Consider the following 20,057-nt stretch of genomic DNA (forward strand, 5'->3'; position numbering starts at 1 on the left):
ATCCAAATTCCCAACCCAAGAAAAGAAACCCAAGCTCCTCACAAATTTGACCTTCACCAAACAGGATACATCTGAGGCAACAGAAATGCCATAAAGAAGGAAGCATTAGAAACAAAGACCGCAGAATGAAGCACAACCTACCAAAGCTGAATACCAACCGAGCAACATAAAGGACAAAAGGAAAGAAGCATGAATTTATATCACTCCACCCAGAAGTATCATTAAATTTTACTTCAATCAAAATCTCAGCCCACCACAAAGAGATTATACAAACCCATTAGAATAATTTTCAAGGGGTTGAATTCCTCTCCAATGTTTGCACATTAGGTTCAATTTCCCTCTTCCCAGGCAAAGTGGAAAACAATACAGCTGCATATTTGATGCACTAGTTTAAATGTGGTGCATGTGGCTGCATATGCATTTGCGGTCCCCTAACCGTATCGCTTTGCCTATATACAATTACTATGTATGGTTGTAACATACATAGGCCAAAAAAGTAGTCCAGTTAGCGCTATGCAGCCATATGTGTGGGGCTCAATTAGCATAGTATGACTACAAATGTGGCCAGCTTAGCATTATGAGTGCAACTATGCGTCCCAATCTTATGTGGGATGGTGCAGATGGAGCAGGTTCAAACTGAGGATAAGGGTGGATGTGGATTTCAATTATGCTATATATATTGTTATTTGTATCAAGTACAAAGCAAGAAGCACTAATTGTTAGTTGTTATTGTTATTCGTATTGATATTGTTTATACAAAAGATTATTACCATGATCAACTGTAATTCTTATTATATCTATTATATTTTTTTATTCTATAATTAAAAAATACTGATTGCATATGCATCCTGCATCCTGCATATGCCCTCTGTGGTCCCTTGACCGCCTATCTCTTGCGGCTGCCTTGTAAGACACTGATTTGTGAGCTCTTTAGAGGCAGCAAAAAAATCCGTTTCCCAATTAGTCTCCCATTTCAGAGGAATTTCCCATATTGACAAGGAGGTTCACTGTAACATTTGTAAAACTCTCTAAAACCCATTCCAGCAAGAAACTTCATCCATGAAACATCAGCAACTGGGTAACCATAAATCAATGCTTTAGAAGTTTCCCCTTCAGAAAGCAAAGAAAGAAAACTTGATAACAATTATAGATCTCATGATTCTCATCTCCTTCATTGGAGCAAAAATAAGAATACTATCCGTGTATGCCAACAAATACAAAAACATTAGTTGGATGAGCATCATTTCCATAATATTTATGTGGGAATTCCTCAAACTACAATCAATGAAAATAAGTAAAAAGATTGAACTGAAATTTTGCCATTTCTAGAATGTCTGAACTTATTCAAGACCTTCCGACAACTCAGCAAGCTGACAAGATTATTCAGAACAAATTCAACAATAAGAATCAATCAGTTTAGTGGTGATTTTGTCCAAACCTTTAGGTCTTGCAACTGATTGAACAGGTCTTTGGTTGATATGCCAATGGTATTTGCTAGTGTTGGTATGTCAAACACATGATGCCCTTCCTTTATTTCTGAACTACAAATGTCATGTTGTAATGCAGTAATCAATAACTCAATGTATCAATAGTACTGAAGAGAAAACAAAAACATAGAACAGCTGAGAAGTAACAATAGATAGAAATATACATTTTCAAAATCGTTGCAACTACAATATCCTTGTCAGATAGCAACGCCGGGGCTGTCTGCAGTAATAGAAACTCAATGTTCAATAAATTAAGAAACAGATAAATCAAATTTTACTAAATATATTGTCAGTAATGATTCAAGTCTCTTTACAAGTACAGAAGCAAAGCTTAAAAATGTGAATAGCCTAATTAATGCTTGGATAATTCATGTCAAACAACCCAAAAGATTCTAGGAGCATTGGTTTTATGGTTTGCATAAAAGGCACCACTTTCCAAGTGTCAAGGCCTGATACACATTGTTGACCCTTTCCCTGATAGCTTGAGTTTCCATGTTCTGCTGGTTAATTGACATGGCATGAGCGCTGAAGGCCATGGGTTCAAATCTCCTTTAGGCCATTTTTTCCTTTGATTCAGCCATGCCTTTTATTCTCCTGACTCATTTCTGGTTCTCGTTCTTAACTTGTTTATGCCTTCACGTGCATATTCCAGGCCACACAAGGATGGGATGTCAAGGCCTGATATGTATTGTTGACCCCTTTCCTAACAGCTTAATCTTTTGGGTCTAACTATCAGTTAACACACAGAATCCCAATGATCAAATCATATTCCCATCAAACAGTATGTAGCAAGATTTTGTTATGCTTCAAAATATAATGAAAACTTCAGTAAGACCAATGTCATAGCACCGTATCCCTCATTTTGAGGTCCATCATAAGAATCAGCAAAAACCTTCAGGTGCTACCAAAAGGGATCAGTGAGGAAGAAAAGCAACGATGTTCAAATATCTAAGCAAGGATAAGATGGGATGGAATCTGCAGATAATGAAACTCATATGAGAAGAAGTGAGGTGAGTGGATAAGAAGCATCATATGCAAGAAGAGTGACATCAGCAGCCACAACCGCAAGAAGAGTGGCATCAACAATCAAAAAAAGGGAATTATAATCAGATAGACAAGTGAATGGTGTCCACTCATCTGATGCTACCACACTTTCATCCAGTTTACTGGTTTCTCTAGTTTAGTTTCAAAGTCAGCAGGTAAATAGGTCATTTAGCAGAAAGAGCTTTATGAGCTTGAACATAAACTCGTAGTCTAGAGTTAGATAGCCAGCTTATATTTGCCATTTGAGTCCAAATTTTCCATGGTTTTGACACCATTATGTCACCATGTTCTGTTGTGGTCGACGCAGGTCAATAACCTCTAATTCCTAAGCATGTTTGGCCGGCCCAAACCATGCTATCAGGATTAACTCTGATTTCATGTTCATTAAAGAGCATGAGTTCAGTACAAAAGATACCAATAAGTCTTAAGATTGGTAGGAAAGCCATGGAAACTATAATTTGCCTCCCTGCACATTAAACTTATGCATCATATTGATTTTTTTCAGCAGTCTGACTGTTGACTCCATGCATCATGCAGCACTGACACTCAACAACTTCCAGGAATCAACAAAGCTGGTTCCAAGCAATGAAATATGACTGTCCATTATGTTTTCAAGTTTCAGCCTTATTTCTTTTCCATCAAACATGTACTCTGCTAGCCTTTCAGTCATTCCATTAAACTTTCAGATAATGCTTTCTTATATATTTTCCACTTCAAAAATATACAGAAAAAAGTGAGAAGAGCTAAAAAAGATCTTGGCTTATGTTTGGACCACCTGAGGAGCTATAACAGTGGTAGTGGAGTGTAAGGGTCCTGGGAGGACTACAGCTAAGCAAAGCAACCAATGAGCTTAGCAGTAATGTTTAATGTCACAGAAAATGAGACACCACTAGAATGTTAAGTCATTGTTATAGAAAAAGACAAATAAAAATATACAATAGTAGAAGAGGAATGCTGGTAGTACTATCATTAATGCTTAGCAAGGGTAAATAGGACTTAGATCAAATACGTAAGGAACCTAAAATATTGACAAAAGGTCATGAAAGAAGAAGCCCTCAAGGAAAAGCAAGCTAAGGGCCTCAAGCAGAGGTCTAAGCTTCGAGGAGCAACAAGCACAACTAAGAGAAATGGAGCACGAAGACACAGGAATAAGAATAAGCACAGGTGAATCTCCTTGACAATTAATCCCAAAATTGGAGAAATATCCATATTAAACTACTTGAGGAAACAAAGAGCAAAAAATTGCAATTGTCAGTCCTGTAGTAATGTACCGTAAGTTCCATATTAAGTACATAATAAGGCCAGATGAAAGCTCTTTCTATAAAGTCATTCAGAGGAGTAAAAAGCCACATATGCTCCAACCAAAATTTAAAGTGTGATGACCCAAAGATTGATTTGAAGATTGATTTTGATGATCACAAAACCTTGAAGTATAAATACTAATATTTGTGTTGCAAGAAGAAAGATAATTTGTTTTGCAAGGAACATAGCAAGTTGGAAAAATACAAGAAGGTCTCAAAAGCTCTCAAGAAAAGTTGGAAGAAAGCTACACTTTATTGGCCCAAGTTTCAAGTTCAAAGGATTCAAGTTGGAGGAGCAAATTCAAAGAAAGATTCAAAAGAATAGTCCTCGAGTCGACTCCTGGAAGTTCAAAGTCGACTCTGGCACTCTGGAGTTTCAAGGAACAGTGCTCGAGTCGACTCCGGAACTTTACGAGTCGACTCCGACTGAGAACAGACAAAAAAACAGAGAGTTGATTTTCAGTGCTACAGTTGTGAGATACGGGCTGAAGTCGGCAGCCTCAGCCGACTTCAGCCCCGTCTTCCTTCTTTGGAAGGGCTAGAACAGAGGATCGCGAACGCGATCCTCTCCGGCTCCTTCGGGAGCGATCGGGGCGAGGGCACTGCGGGATGTCCGCAGCGCCTCCCCTCCAGCCCATCCGCGGCCAATCCGGCCGCGGACTATGCTCGACGCGGAGAGCCGTTACCAAAGGGCTATAAAGCCCTTTCTTTTCCTCCTCCTCCCAGATCACCCGAGCCCTCCCTCTCCTCCGTCTCCTCCTCCTCCTCTTCCCTCCTTCCCTCCTCCTCTCCTTGGTGACCGGCGTCCTCTTCCTGACCGAGCGCCGTCCGGGTTCCCCTCGCAGCCATCCCCTGTTCCGAGATTCATCCTTTCGGTTTCGAGCGCCGCCGCCGCCGCTTGACCGCCGGATCGAACAACCACGGCCGAGATCTTCCTTCCGCCGCCTCCGTCGACCGCCGGTAAGCCTTCTCTTGCCCTTTATTCCATGCCAAATAGCTTGAAATTCTTCTTTTGTTTGGGCCACAAACCGAGATCATCTCGGTTGCTTCTCCTCCCCGTTAGCCGCCGCAGCGGCCGCCGGCCGCCCCCGCGGCCGGCTGGCCGTCGACCGAGGGGTGGCCTCCGGCCACCCAGCCAGCCCTCTCCCCTCTCCCCTCTTCCTTCTCTTGGTATCCATCTCCCCTGTCCATGGGGAGTTTGGGGAAGATGAAGGCCCATCGTGGGCCGAACTGGGCCAACTTGGGCTTGGTTCACTGTGGGCCCAACTTGGGCCCAGTTCAATAGTGTTGGGCCCAAATGGGCCATAATCTTTTGTGGGCCCAGTTCAGCCTAGTTCGGGCCCTGTTTGGGTCGTACCCTTTTGTGGGCCCAGCCCAAATCTGAAACTCAGTCCAAACCCGAAATCCGTTCCGAACCTGAACCTGAACTCGAAACCCGAACCCGAACCCGAACCCGGAACCCGAACCCAAAAATTCGAAACCCAAAACTCGAAACCTGAAACCCAGAATCCGAAATCCGAAACCCAGTTCAGACCCGAAATTCGAAATCCGAAACTTGAAACCCAGAACCCGAAATCCGAACCCATTTGGCCAATAAATGGAATTTTGCAGATAAGCCCTTGACAGTATATTATTTCACAAAAGGGTATTCTGTAATTTATGTTTGGTCCCAATAAGAAAGATTATTACATAAGGCTCCCCAAATATATTTGATTGGTCCCTCCACTAAAGTTTTATTATAGAACAGTACCCTGTAATTAAGTATTAGTCCCTCCAATGAATTGTGTTGCATAAATAATCCATTAGAGACCAACTTTGGGGGCCCTACTGGGCTAGGTCTATGCGGGCCCATTGGGCCGTGTCCGATATGGGCCTTTTCGGGCCGTGCCCATTATGGGCCAACTTTAGGCCCTGTTGGGCCATGTACAATAGTATTATTTTTTTTAGTTCTGCTTAGCTCTGAAATTAACAAAAAATTAATTAAATTTAAACAGGTGAACCTGATCTGCCTATCTGAAGTAAGGGCTAAGCGAGAAGAGGTAAGTAACTTAATTCTTCAAAGTGCATTTTTTCTAAATTATTTGGTAAAATAATTATTACTGGATTAAATTTTGAAATATGTTTTGTATTTAGTAAAATGGGTCTGACATGTTAAATTTTGAAAATCATGTTATATGCTCTAAAATCCGTGAAATATGACTGTACAATTTATGAAATCTGTTTTTATATATATGCATTCTCACTTTCTCAGCATGGCTATGATCTGATCTGTTCTGTTCTGGCCCTGCCAATGCGGATTATACGTTGGACCTGTCGACTTGTAATCTGTGAGGAACCGATTTCGACACCGGCTACCATCGGTGGGTAAATATAGTGGATTTGGCACTTTTGTGCAACACCGGCTGCCATCGGTGGATAAAAATAGTGGATTTGGCACTTTTGTGCAACACCGGCTGCCATCGGTGGATAAAAATAGTGGATTTGGCACCTTGTGCAACCTATGCCACTGGGTTACGTGACCGTAGCCTATTATGTTGAGATTCTGATATCAGAGTTTTTGGAAAAAAAAATGATAATAAGTTTTGAAAATAGTAAAACGATGTTATTTATGATTTATTCCAGTCATTATCCTGTATTTTGACCTGATATGCTCCGACCTCACTTTGGGGTATTTTGTTGCTTACTGGGCTAGTGTAGCTCATTATTTTACTTTCTCTGTTTTTCAGATCCAGAGGCTTGATCGCACGAGATTGGGGAGTGCGTTAGATGTTCCGATGATTCCATCAGTTATTGGCATTTCAGTTAGATTAGTTTGGACATTTGAATTATGTTAGCAAATGTTATTTTGAAATTTTGTAAGACTGCTTTTGAATAAATTTAAATAATTATGTCAGTTTTGAACATCTGTATTTGCTTTGATATGATCCGATGCCTTGCACGCTTGTGCGGCCCGCGGTGCGGGCGTGCGGCGTCTGCCGCGCCTCGGGCTCGGGGCGTGACAGATTTGGTGGTATCAGAGCTTAGGTTTAAGATCACTAGGGATTGTAACTGAAACAATTATATTGAGCCTAAGTTTTAGGATTCCTAAGATCCGTCAGAAAGGTTGAGAGATGGGTAGAAACCAGATAAGGAGATAATGTTCATTTGTTTTATTAACTATTTCGTATTATTCTGTTTGGATGATTTTATGACATTTATATTTTTACTGAATTAGAATGCCGCCTTGTCGTGTTCGTAGCCTGAATCGGATGGTTAGGGGCTCTCGGGGAAGGGTCCCTGCTAACCAAGCGGACGAGGCTTCACAAAGCTCAGGGCCCCAGGGTCAATCAACAATGACCCCGGAAGCTGTCGCCGGAAATCAAACCCGGGTGCTCGAACTGATTGAGGAGGTCGTTGGGTTAGTACGCCAACAGAGGCAACAACCTCAGCAACCAATCCAGCAAGTCGTTGATCCTCCGGAGCAAAGAAGGAGTATAGCTGAATTCAAGAGAATGGCTCCTTCGGCTTTTAAGGGCATCACTAGTCCTCAAGAAGCCGAAGCCTGGATAGATGAAATGGAGAAAGCCTTCAGAGCAATGGAGTGCACCGATGAAGAGAAGGTCAGATTTGCCACCTATATGCTTCAAGACCGAGCTCATCATTGGTGGATGTCTGTGGAGCGCACATTGGCACCCGAGCAGGAGGCACTTACCCGGCAGAGGTTTTGCACAGCCTTCTACTCCAAGTATTTCCCTTCAAGTCGCCTTAGGGAGCTAGAGAGAGAATTTCTAAATCTGTCTCAAGGAACTATGACCGTGGATGAGTATGAGGCAGAGTTTGACAGGTTAGCTTGGTTTGCTCCCACCCTCGTCATAGATGCAGAGTCCCGGATGAGGAGATTTGAAGAAGGATTGAAGCCTCAATTACGTCGGGGTTTGGCCATAGTGCACTCAACCAACTATGATGACCTGGTAGACAGGGCCAAGAATATGGAAATTGTCTGGAAGGAAACACAAGATTCAAAAGATAGAATACAAAAGAAGAGGAGCAGAGATGATGATACTCGTAGTGGACAGAATTCTAGTAGGACAGCAAAATCTCATAATAGGACTGGGCAATCAGAAAAGCAGGGATCTTATGGAGAGACTATTCAACAAGACCAGTCTAAATGTGAAGCATGTGGTGGTGCCCATAAGACAGAACTCTGTAGACGATTATCTGGCGCATGTTTCAGATGTGGCCAATAGGGTCATAAGATAGCAGAGTGCCCTCGCAATCGGCAAGTATCACAATCAGATCAGAGGCCTCAAGCTACAAGGACCCAGCAAGTGCAAGGTTCTCCTGCTCCGGTTCAGTTTGCTCAGCCTTATTCTCCTAAGCAGCAGATAGGAGGGAGACCGCACACACAGGGTCGTATTTATGCACTGACTCAGCAGGATGCTCAGGCATCCAATACTGTGGTGTCAGGTACACTACTGGTTGCTTCTGTTTATGCTTATATACTGTTTGATTCTAGTGCTGCACATTCATTGTGTCATAAATATTTATGCGAAAGCATGACCTACCTTGCATGCCGTTAGAGTATGATTTACATGTTAACACCCCTGCCGGAAGTGGGATGATTGGTAATCAGGTCTGCAAGACTTGACCGGTTCAGATAGTAGATAGAGACTTGCCTGCTGATTTGATAGTTATAAATATGTAGGACTTTGACATAATTCTTGGTATGGACTAGTTAGCGTCACACTTTGCTACCATTAACTGCCATGAAAAGCGGATAAAATTTCAGATCCCTAGATACACTAAATTTAGCTTCGTAGGTAGTAGTGCTTATACTTTCCCTCGAGTTCTTTGCTAATCAAATTAAGCAGCCTGTACCTGTGGGTGATAGAAAGGAACAACTATTGAGGAGGCGTGCAATTCCTTATCTTATGATCCAGTGGAGCAATCATTCAGAACGTGAGGCTACAAGGGAACTGGAGGACAAGATGAAGGAAAAAAAAAATACATATATATATATAATATCCGGATCTTTTTGCAAGCTAAGATATGTTAAATTTCGAGGACAAAATTTTTCTAAGGGGAAGAGAATGTGAGATACGGGCTGAAGTCGGCAGCCCCAGCCGACTTCAGCCCCGTCTTCCTTCTTTGGAAGGGCTAGAACAGAGGATCGCGAACGCGATCCTCTCCGGCTCCTTCGGGAGCGATCGGGGCGAGGGCACTCCGGGATGTCCGCAGCGCCTCCCCTCCAGCCCATCCGCGGCCAATCCGGCCGCGGACTATGCTCGACCGCCGCAATTCACGCGGCGGAGAGCCGTTACCAAAGGGCTATAAAGCCCTTTCTTTTCCTCCTCCTCCCAGATCACCCGAGCCCTCCCTCTCCTCCGTCTCCTCCTCCTCTTCCCTCCTTCCCTCATCCTCTCCTTGGTGACCGGCGTCCTCTTCCTGACTGAGCGCCGTCCGGGTTCCCCTCGCAGCCATCCCCTGTTCCGAGATTCATCCTTTCGGTTTCGAGCGCCGCCGCCGCCACTTGACCGCCGGATCGAACAGCCACGGCCAAGATCTTCCTTCCGCCGCCTCCGTCGACCGCCGGTAAGCCTTCTCTTGCCCTTTATTCCATGCCAAATAGCTTGAAATTCTTCTTTTGTTTGGGCCACAAACCGAGATCGTCTCGGTTGCTTCTCCTCCCCGTTAGCCGCCGCAGCGGCCGGCTGACCGTCGACCGAGGGGTGGCCTCCGGCCACCCAGCCAGCCCTCTACCCTCTCCCCTCTCCCCTCTTCCTTCTCTTGGTATCCATCTCCCCTGTCCATGGGGAGTTTGGGGAAGATGAAGGCCCATCGTGGGCCGAACTGGGCCAACTTGGGCCTGGTTCACTGTGGGCCCAACTTGGGCCCAGTTCAATAGTGTTGGGCCCAGATGGGCCATAATCTTTTGTGGGCCCAGTTCAGCCTAGTTCGGGCCCTATTTGGGTCGTACCCTTTTGTGGGCCCAGCCCAAATCTGAAACTCAGTCCAAACCCGAAATCCGTTCCAAACCTGAACCTGAACCCGAAACCCGAACCCGAACCCGGAACCCAAAAACCTGAAACCCAAAACTCGAAACCTGAAACCCAGAATCCGAAATCCGAAACCCAGTTCAGACCCGAAATCCGAAACCCGAAACTTGAAACCCAGAACCCGAAATCCGAACCCATTTGGCCAATAAATGAAATTTTGCAGATAAGCCCTTGACAGTATATTATTTCACAAAAGGGTATTCTGTAATTTATGTTTGGTCCCTATAAGAAAGATTATTACATAAGGCTCCCCAAATATATTTGATTGGTCCCTCCACTAAAGTTTTATTATAGAACAGTACCCTGTAATTAAGTATTAGTCCCTCCAATGAATTGTGTTGCATAAATAATCCATTAGAGACAACTTTGGGGGCCCTACTGGGCCAGGTCTATGCGGGCCCATTGGGTCGTGTCCGATATGGGCCTTTTCGGGTCGTGCCCATTATGGGCCAACTCTGGGCTCTGTTGGGCCATGTACAATAGTATTATTTTTTTTTAGTTCTGCTTAGCTCTGAAATTAACAAAAAATTAATTAAATTTAAACAGGTGAACCTGATCTGCCTATCTGAAGTAAGGGCTAAGCGAGAAGAGGTAAGTAACTTAATGCTTCAAAGTGCATTTTTTCTAAATTATTTGGTAAAATAATTATTACTGGATTAAATTTTGAAATATGTTTTGTATTTAGTAAAATGGGTCTGACATGTTAAATTTTGAAAATCATGTTATATGCTCTAAAATCCGTGAAATATGACTGTACAATTTATGAAATCTATTTTTATATATATGCATTCTCAGCATGGCTATGATCTGATCTGTTCTGTTCTGGCCCCGCCAATGGGAATTATACGTTGGACCTGTCGACTTGTAATCTGTGAGGAACCGGTTTCGATACCGGCTGCCATCGGTGGGTAAATATAGTGGATTTGGCACTTTTGTGCAACACCGGCTGCCATCGGTGGATAAAAATAGTGGATTTGGCACTTTTGTGCAACACCGGCTGCCATCGGTGGATAAAAATAGTGGATTTGGCACCCTGTGCAACCCATGCCACTGGGTTACGTGGCCGTAGCCTATTATGTTGAGATTCTGATATCAGAGTTTTTGGAAAAAAAATGATAATAAGTTTTGAAAATAGTAAAACGATGTTATTTATGATTTATTCCAGTCATTATCCTGTATTTTGACCTGATATGCTCCGACCCCACTTTGGGGTATTTTGTTGCTTACTTGGCTAGTGTAGCTCATTATTTTACTTTCTCTGTTTTCCAGATCCAGAGGCTTGATCGCACGGGATTGGGGAGTGCGTTAGATGTTCCGATGATTCCATCAGTTATTGGCATTTCAGTTAGATTAGTTTGGACATTTGAATTATGTTAGCAAATCTTATTTTGAAATTTTGTAAGACTGTTTTTGAATAAATTTAAATAATTATGTCAGTTTTGAACATCTGTATTTGCTTTGATATGATCTGATGCCTTGCACGCTTATGCGGCCCGCCGTGCGGGCGTGCGGCGTCTGCCGCGCCTCGGGCTCGGGGCGTGACAACAGTGCTCGAGTCGACTCCGAGATCGACTCCGAGACTGCAGGTCGACTCCAGGACTGCAAACAGACAAAAAACAGAGAGTTGATTTTCAGTGCTACAGTGCTCGAGTCGACTCCTACTTTAGCCGAGTCGACTCTAACACGCTGGGAGGCATAACGGCTAGTTTTTTCTTGACTCCAACGGCTCTATTTTTGTCTCTAACGGCTAGATTTTTGTTCCCACTCCCTCTAAAGCTATAAAATCAAGAGGAGAGCAAGGGGAGAAGGGATGGAAGTGGGAGAGAACACTTAGGAAAGAGATCTCAAAGAAAAATCTCCCAAAAGCACAAAAGGGCCATTCAAAGCAAAATAGAGAGAAGAAGAGCATCCGAGTGAATCCCAAAGCTTCCTCTCCAACTGTGTGCTACCTCAGTGATCCTCTACCTCGTGCCAAATCAGAAGAGGGTCAAGTAAAGAAGAAGCCGAGTTCCTTCATCTTCAAAACTTGTTTGAGGGCTTCTCTTTACTCTACTTGTTTACATTGCTATATTTGCTTGTTTAAGAAGCTTGTATTTGTTTTAAATTCTTGTTCTAATATCTTGTAACTTGATTCAATCAAGGGATTGAATCAAGGGGTTAAGGTTTGTTGGTGAGCCAAAGGAAAAACCAACGTTGTAAGGTTGTGGTTGGTGAGCCTTTGGAAAAACCAACTGGGTTGATTGTGAACCCGGAAAACAATCGTTGTAAGGTTGTGGTTGGTGAGCCTTTGGGAAAACCAACTGGGTTTGATTGTGAACCCGGAAAAACAATCGGTTGGTTCTAGTCGGTGAGCCTGTGAAAACCGACCGAGTTCGTTGTAATCTCGCAAAACAACAAGTTGGGTTGTGAGCTTGTAAAACAACCGGCTGTAATCTGAGGGATTATAGTGAAATTCTCAAGAGGTCTTGGGGAGTGGATGTAGGTGCTGGGATGCACCGAACCACTATACTTTTGTTGTGTCTGTGATGCTCTTTATTATCTAACTTCCTCACTCACTTACTTACTTAGATAAATTGCTTGCTTAACTCTTCTCCGCGCATCCTTTAGTTGCAAGCATATTCAATTTACTTAATCAAGTCTCATTCAATATAACTGCATTAAGACTCATTGTATTGAATTGCATACTTGGGCAAACTTAGACTAATCTTTTATTGAGTCCGCTGCTTAATAGTTGATTAGATTAGAATCATACTCTTGCTAAGTTTAAATTCCACTATGCATCCATACAACTTAGCTTAATTAACTCTAAAAGATTAGAAGTAGTTGAAAAGTTTTAAAAGACCCAATTCACCCCTCCTCTTGGGTTGTCACCTTGGGCAACAAAGTGATAAACCCATACTAACTGAAACTGATACGCATGGTCTGGGACAGTCCAAATATGGACACCTTAGAATGGCTCTGCATAGTTTTCAAAGAAGAAAGTAGCATGCTACAGTAACAGGACCACTTTATGAACTGAATAACCATAACCACCTAGCCTTTTCCCAGCTATTTGGGACCAGCTAATCTATGAACTGAATGAGAACAGAAAAGGCTTGGTAGGTGATAAGTCAATCATCATGCAAAACTTCAGTGGCCGCATAACTTTCAAGGAGAAGACACTTTCAAAGAGAGTTCCATCTCCCAAAAGAATCCCACATGTCCTCAAATCATGAGACTGCACCATCATGGACATTAACCAGATCAGCTACACAGCCTGTCCAACTTCACACCAACCCCTCCAAAGAGGTCAAAGAATATAAATGAAAGAAAGCAAAAGTACAAGTATCCAAGCCTGCATAGTTGTTAGATTAGAGCTCTATAGAAGGATGAGAATGGAATATGAGAAAATAATAAAATATATGAAAAAGAAAATTAAGGGAAAAACAAAAAGAAAGGCTTGAAGAGGAAAGAGAGAGACTGGCAAGCTTCAAAGGGATGTCCAACCTCAATGTTTAAAAAATTAGGAGAAGCTAGGTCTAGCTAGACCAATGTCAGTCTACTATACCAAAAGAGTAGTGCTAAGCTAAATGGTGCAGCATGAGCATAATCTAGAGGTGGCATATTAAAACCCTATTATTGGCATAAGGCCATTTGCTATATATAAAGGGTTGCAGTGCTAATCTTAGGAACTAGAATATGTATTGTGAACAAGGTTCACTATCTCAGTACCAGATCCCATATTGGTATCATCCTATTACAGTATCAATATGCAGTATGGTATGAGACGGCAAGGTGTACCAAATGTCGATACAATACAATACTGTGTACCGGTTCAGTATCTATACGGTACAGTAAGCCCGGTACAGTACGATACCAACCAATAGGGCGAATCTTGCTTATTAATTTAAACTCCTTTCAGAAGAAGGGTTGAGGTGGACTGAAAAACACATGGGATAAAGTAATAAGGAATAACTTGATATCTCGGTGTCTTTCAGAAAGTAGACCCTAAACCGAGTAGAATGAAGGAAAAGGATTAATGCAGCCAACACAACTAGTTTGAGATTAAGGCATAGTTAAGTACTTTAAATTCCTTTCAGCAATCTAACAATAAGGCTGAGATCCCATGAAAAGAACAAAAGAAGCCACAAATTCTTTATGTCAACAAGTTTACAAACATCAAATAGTGATCAACTCACCAAATTCTAGAGAGATGGTTGAGCAACTTTATGAGCATGAACTTGATGATTGGAACTTTGAATCCAACAGTCTAATTATCAAGATGTTCAAATAATTTCTTGCAAATTGCAATGCTATTTACAATTCTCAAACTGGGGTTTTAAACAATTTAAGTTTTTACTATCACAGTCAAGGCTTTAAATCCCATGGGATAGGGGTTGTCCTGATTTCTACATGGAATGGGATGCCCGCTATCCTGCCCCATCTCAATAATGGTCCCTGTAGATCGTCCCAATAGGTACCCTCGTCTCTCTCTCCTTCTTTCCTTTATTTCTTCTTTTGTTTGTTTGTTTGTTTTTCTTCTTTCTTTCTTTTCTTCCTTCTTTTCTTTTCTTTTTCTTCTTCCTTCCTTTCTTTCTTTCCTTTCTCTTCTTCTTTCTTTCCTTGCTTCCTTTCTTTTCTTCTCCCTTCCTCTCTTTCCTTTTTCTTCTCCCTTCCTTTCTTTCCTTTTTCTTCTTCTTTCTTTCCTTTCTTCCTTCTTTCCTTTCTTATTTTTCTCCGTTCCTTTCTTTCTTTTCTTTTTCTCCTTTCTTTCCTTTCTTTTTTTTCCTTCTTCCCTTCCCTTCTTTCTTTCCTAGCTCTTCTTCTTTCCCCACATGGATGGGTTTCGGAGTCCCACCCCATTTCAATCCCATTTTCTTAGAAGAACAGGACCAGAGAGCCACGACACTCTCCATCCTGTTAAGATTTAAAACATTGATGATAATTACTTTACAAGGAAAAAAAGCAAGTAGAGAAATGAAAAGCATAACTAAGTAGGAATCAACGAAAAATATATACACAAGAATACGAGGGGTTCTCCTCCTGGAACATGGTGAAACTATGACACGAGGCAGAAAAATAAAATACAATTAGAAGATTGTAGCAAAACAATGTAAGAAATCTAAATGAAAAAGTAATATGAGCACATGTAATTTCCTCAGCACCTTGTGAAAATACAATGTACATGTCACATTAAGCTGTGGAAGTAGGCGCAAATATTGCTCATCGCCAATTTCCAGCTGAGTAAGGACTGTTAAAAGCACCTGCAATCAACAAAAACAATGGAAGAGTTCTTATGAGATCAAAAACTTTAAATTGGAGTATTTACAGAAAAGTTACAAACACATAAGAAATGTGCAAAAGGTTGTTTCAAGCTATGTAGGATGGGGCGAAAAATATTTTTATCTGAAAATAAGGAGATCCGGATGGGGGCATAACACTTAAATTATCAAAAGTTACCACCTTCAGTTCCAGTTATATCAGATAAATGGATATTCAGGGAAGTAATCGATGATGAATCATAAGGGGAGAAAGAAAAAAAAGAATGTCTGCAGGATGAAGCTGGACTGGAGCAGCAAAATAAAATTAATTTTAGTAATATGGGTTTAAAACATGGCTTGAGGAAAAAATACATTAATTTCTTGACCAATTTGGTAATATGTAGTCTCACACATGGTCCTCAGGTACCAAAGTGTGACCTGACACCCATCCCCCCAACCCCAACACAACACAACACATTAGAAAAGTAACACTGACAACTTTTCCAACATCGAGCAGCAAATATCACTGGATTCTACCATTCTGGCAATATATGATAATAAAGGCACTACTTTGAAGGCGACATCAAGGAAGTGACAACAAATGCTGATGTTGATTGATTTCCAAGCAACTCTTCAAAGGTTTTGTGACAAGCTAAGAAAGATGATCATAGAGCCTTGATAACATGAAACTTGATAGGCAACTATTCAAGGGTTACAGTGATGAAATGAATATCACCAGAAACAGTTGTCCAATGACCAAATTTCAACAAGCTGTGCCCCTCTTATATGACCTTTGAGAAATATACGCATGAGTAATAATTATTATTAAATATGTTTACAAACTAATGTAGATCTATCTCTAACAGCTAATTTCACTAAACTGTGAGAAAGTGCAAGTTGTCACGAAATGCTTTTATCCTTATGTTTGAACAAATTGAAACATAAGCAATAACCAGCATAAGAGTTTTCAAACAACCAATAAACTAAAATGACATATATATCAGGAAAACATCAAACTATGATATACTCAATTAAGACTTTTATTGATAAAAGAAAACATAGACCCTCTTTGCTCAATTTTTTCTAATAACATATGCAACAGACAAGAAATAAGGAAAAGAAAAGAAAGCAAAAGGAAGGACAATAAAACTCATTTGTGAAGAAAACTGGCAACCATTTGTGAAGATAACAGCTGCCCAAATACTTCAAAAATGACATATAAGAAAGTTCAGGACTTTCTTATACAGTATTAATGCACAAACATCAAGACTAGGAACCCTGCAAAGAGTTGAATTATCTAACTCTGAAAAGTGGAAATAGTTCAATTATTAAATGGTAATATAGATTAGTTCCTATAAGAACAAGTTGATTCCACTTCTTAAGGCCATGCAACCTTCTCAGATGCCAATTCTTGAACCTCCTTTTACATTTTATCAGTGGTGCATTTTACTGAAGTACCTAAAAATCCAGGCATTAAATGAAACATTTTAGGCATTAGGTATCCGATCCATTCAATATGATACGTATATATATATATATAATATATATATATATATATAACATATATGATATATAATAGAGAGAGAGAAAGAGAGTGAGGGAGGGAGGAGGGGGGGGAGGCCTTTAAAGATGCTTACAGATGAATAAACAAGAAAGGATAAAAAGTAGAGAATGACAATCTGAATTGGGATTTATAGATGAACTTCCGTTATTGTTTGAGTATCTATGGAGGGGCCTCGTGACTATATTTCCTATTCTTAAACCTTCGCTCAATCTATGCGTGTTACATTCACAAGAATTGAGTATCTCAATATTCATCGGCCTCTCATAGAGAAATACAAAAAAAGAGATTGACCTAAGGGTGGACTTGACTATGAATTAGAAAGAGCCAGCACCCCTTTCTTTCAAGAAGATTCACGACATGTCAAGCCTTGATAAGGTTCTTTTCTTTGCATCAAATTAAACTACATGCTTTATCACTTATCCAGGCCACCATCAATTCCTTTGAGTTTTATTCTTGTGAAGGTACTCCTGAGGTAGGATACTTGACATCACTTCGTGAGTCAAGACACAAGGCACCCAGTGTCCATCGTTTACAATTAGGACTACCAGGGTATCCAATTGCATTTGCTCCCCTAGCTTTCATCTGTGTTACCAGCAAAGTGCTTGCGCCATTTCAAACATAGGAAACCTTCTGACCAGTACTCTTTTATTGTGGGCAGGTAGTTCCTTGGACATATAAAGAAATGCATGGACTCGAGTCCATTACTGGCAATTGATCCCAAAACACAAGCCGTCAAAACAGCCATATAGACATCTCCATCAAGAGATTGAAGGACAAAAAATCGGAGGGGTCAACAAATGGCACTGACTTCATTGATGAAACATCCTAGTTGGATTGCCAATATAGTCCCTGATTGGAAGAAGAATGGTAAACTATTCATCTTTTTGATTTCCTCGAGTTAATAAAGCATGTCCAATAGATTTTTTTCCTTCTTCCCATATAGGATATATACACATATAGCAAGTTTGAAGTGCTCCAGTAATGCATAATGACACTTTATGGACTTATCAAATGAATGTATCACAAATGTAAAATTAAAAAAAAAAAGATAATTGAATCCAAAGTAAGACAAAATAAAAAATAAAATATGCTAAAGAGCTAACAAATATATGAATTCATGAAGTAAGAAAATACCTCCTCTTTCATATCAAATTTCCGGGATGCAGATTCTTTAACCAAGGAGCAAATGTTCCCAGATAAGGGGACACCACTAGAAAATATTTGGGAAAGAAATTTGCTTATTGCATATTCATCTACCCCATCACTGTCATCATATTATGTAAGTAGATTAGTTATCTTAGAAGAATGTGAGAAGCACATAGCATGTGAAAATAAAATTATATGTTGGTACCTGTAAGAAAGACTACGCAGCTTATAATAGGTAGTAACATCAAGAAGGAGATGACAATAGGATAGCCTTCCATCCCTTCCAGCACGGCCAGTTTCCTACAAAGGTAAGTATTCGTATGCCTGAACATTACTAGAGGAAAAATAAAAGAGAATATCTTGTAACTCTTCCTGGATTGAAGATATTCTAGTAGCCACCTGAATATATTCTTCCAAGCTTTCTGGCAAGCTATAATGGATCACCTGAAAAAAGGAAAAATTTCAAACAGAGATCCTTGGCAAGTTTCAAACATATGCATAATCCATAATTAATATAATACAGAGCAGTGTGAAACATGCAGACTGCACTGAGCCATGTTTCTAAAATAAAGTAACATCAGGTGATATGTTGGCATGTTCATACTGCTTGCACATCACTCTTGTCGAGGCCCATTCCAAATGCCACAGTTGCTACAACCTATCATCAAAAAACAGTAAACATAAACATCAATAAAGACAATATCCTTTTTCACCAAGCTTTTATCTGACCAATTGATTTAAAAAGCACTAACAAACAAAAAAAATAGCAAAGTCATCTTTATATATGTGTGCGTGCGTGCACATGTTTGTCTATGGCAATAATTATATCTTACCACTCTAAGTTTGTTAGAACAGAAAAGCTCCTGTACACGGCTTCTATTCTTTGTGGGTATGCCACTATGGTAAACCTACGATGCAACAATAATGGCATCATGAAATTAAGACTCAGCAATTATGTAAATCCAGTGCATTTGCATGCTATCCAATGGAAAATGACTTCTGACCTTGGCAGGGATATTATTATCACAGAGATACTTGCTCACTAATTCAGTTTCTACCTGCAAAAACAAAAAAAAGGGAAACAAATGCTTCCTTGAACATGTAAGGTGACATATATGCATGAAATCCATAATGAGACAAGCAGAAAAGAATAGACAACTATGAACACTTCCAGGGGCCAATAAGAACTTAAATGATTTTTTACCTCGTTCAAACTTAATACTGTTATGATCCATTCTATTCTACTTAGAGCCACATTTAGGATTCTTTCTTATTCATTCATATCAACTATTTAATTTTCTCAAATGATCTAAGAGAATCGCCAAACCCATTGTCGACTACTTTGGCCACCTCGAGTAAGTCTGGACAAAGTTCTAGAGAAAGATCCGCCATATCCAAGATGCAATCATGAACCGCAATCCCCAAAGGTCATAACTTTCTATCTGACATTCATTTTCAGTGTGCCAAGCGCTAAAATGAAGCTTTCAAGAAGTACTACCATGTTGCGCCGACCCCTAAAGGGTTTGATACAGATGGTAGATGGGGACCTACAACAATGTTTGGGCCTTGAAACGGTCTGGTCAACGTCAAAGTTTTCTTACTAAGAAAGACCCTGATCGGCATAACTCACAATTTAGGAACAATTAGGCAAAGCTAACTAAAGACAAAATTCATACAGAAATTAAGATCTAGCTCCAAAGAGATTTTAGCCATAGTCTACCGTACCGCCCAATACCGAGCCGTCCGGTATGGGGCATACCAACCCATCCGGTACGGAGCGTATCGTACTGTATCGAGAAAAAACTGGTAGAAAACTTAACTTCAAGCCTATACAAGCCTCGTACCACCCATATTGAGGCATAACGCCTCGTACCGAGGCACGTACCGGTCCGTACCGAGACGTACCGACTTATACTGAGACATACCGAGATAAAAATTGAGAAAAATGATCAGAGAGCTATTTCGATACAGAAGTGTACCGTACCATACCGTATCCGAAACCGAGATTACGAACCATCATTTTAGCTTTTCCATGATTATTTCAACTAATTATGGCTATTTTGGAAAAACTGTAACCTCTTCCAACTAGAAGAGAAATCCAACCCATGTTTTTGTAAAAGCAGACCTCACTAGTATAAATAGAGATTTTGTAATCAATTGTATAATTCTAATAAAAGAAAAGAGAGGTAAAACCCTACTTTTGTAAAAAAAAAAAATTTGAGAGGTCCAATTTAAGCATG

General features: G+C 40.6%; 1 protein-coding gene across 2 annotated transcripts in view; it reads right to left on the minus strand.

The window, feature by feature from the left end:
- The window catches only part of LOC103714778 (ATP-dependent DNA helicase Q-like 5), a 29,091-nt gene that overhangs the window by 4,106 nt on the left and 4,928 nt on the right, over positions 1–20,057 (minus strand). For both annotated transcript variants that reach the window (XM_039130887.1, XM_039130886.1), the window contains exons 7-15: positions 18,822–18,875; positions 18,651–18,725; positions 18,422–18,475; positions 18,217–18,261; positions 18,023–18,117; positions 17,806–17,935; positions 15,012–15,110; positions 1,652–1,707; positions 1,439–1,541 (exon numbers count right to left, since the gene is read on the minus strand). In XM_039130887.1, the coding sequence (XP_038986815.1) occupies positions 1,439–1,541; positions 1,652–1,707; positions 15,012–15,110; positions 17,806–17,935; positions 18,023–18,117; positions 18,217–18,261; positions 18,422–18,475; positions 18,651–18,725; positions 18,822–18,875 (711 nt within the window). The remainder of the gene's footprint in view (positions 1–1,438; positions 1,542–1,651; positions 1,708–15,011; positions 15,111–17,805; positions 17,936–18,022; positions 18,118–18,216; positions 18,262–18,421; positions 18,476–18,650; positions 18,726–18,821; positions 18,876–20,057) is intronic.

This window comes from Phoenix dactylifera, chromosome 10, assembly GCF_009389715.1.
Source record: "Phoenix dactylifera cultivar Barhee BC4 chromosome 10, palm_55x_up_171113_PBpolish2nd_filt_p, whole genome shotgun sequence".
NCBI classification, from domain to species: domain Eukaryota; kingdom Viridiplantae; phylum Streptophyta; class Magnoliopsida; order Arecales; family Arecaceae; genus Phoenix; species Phoenix dactylifera.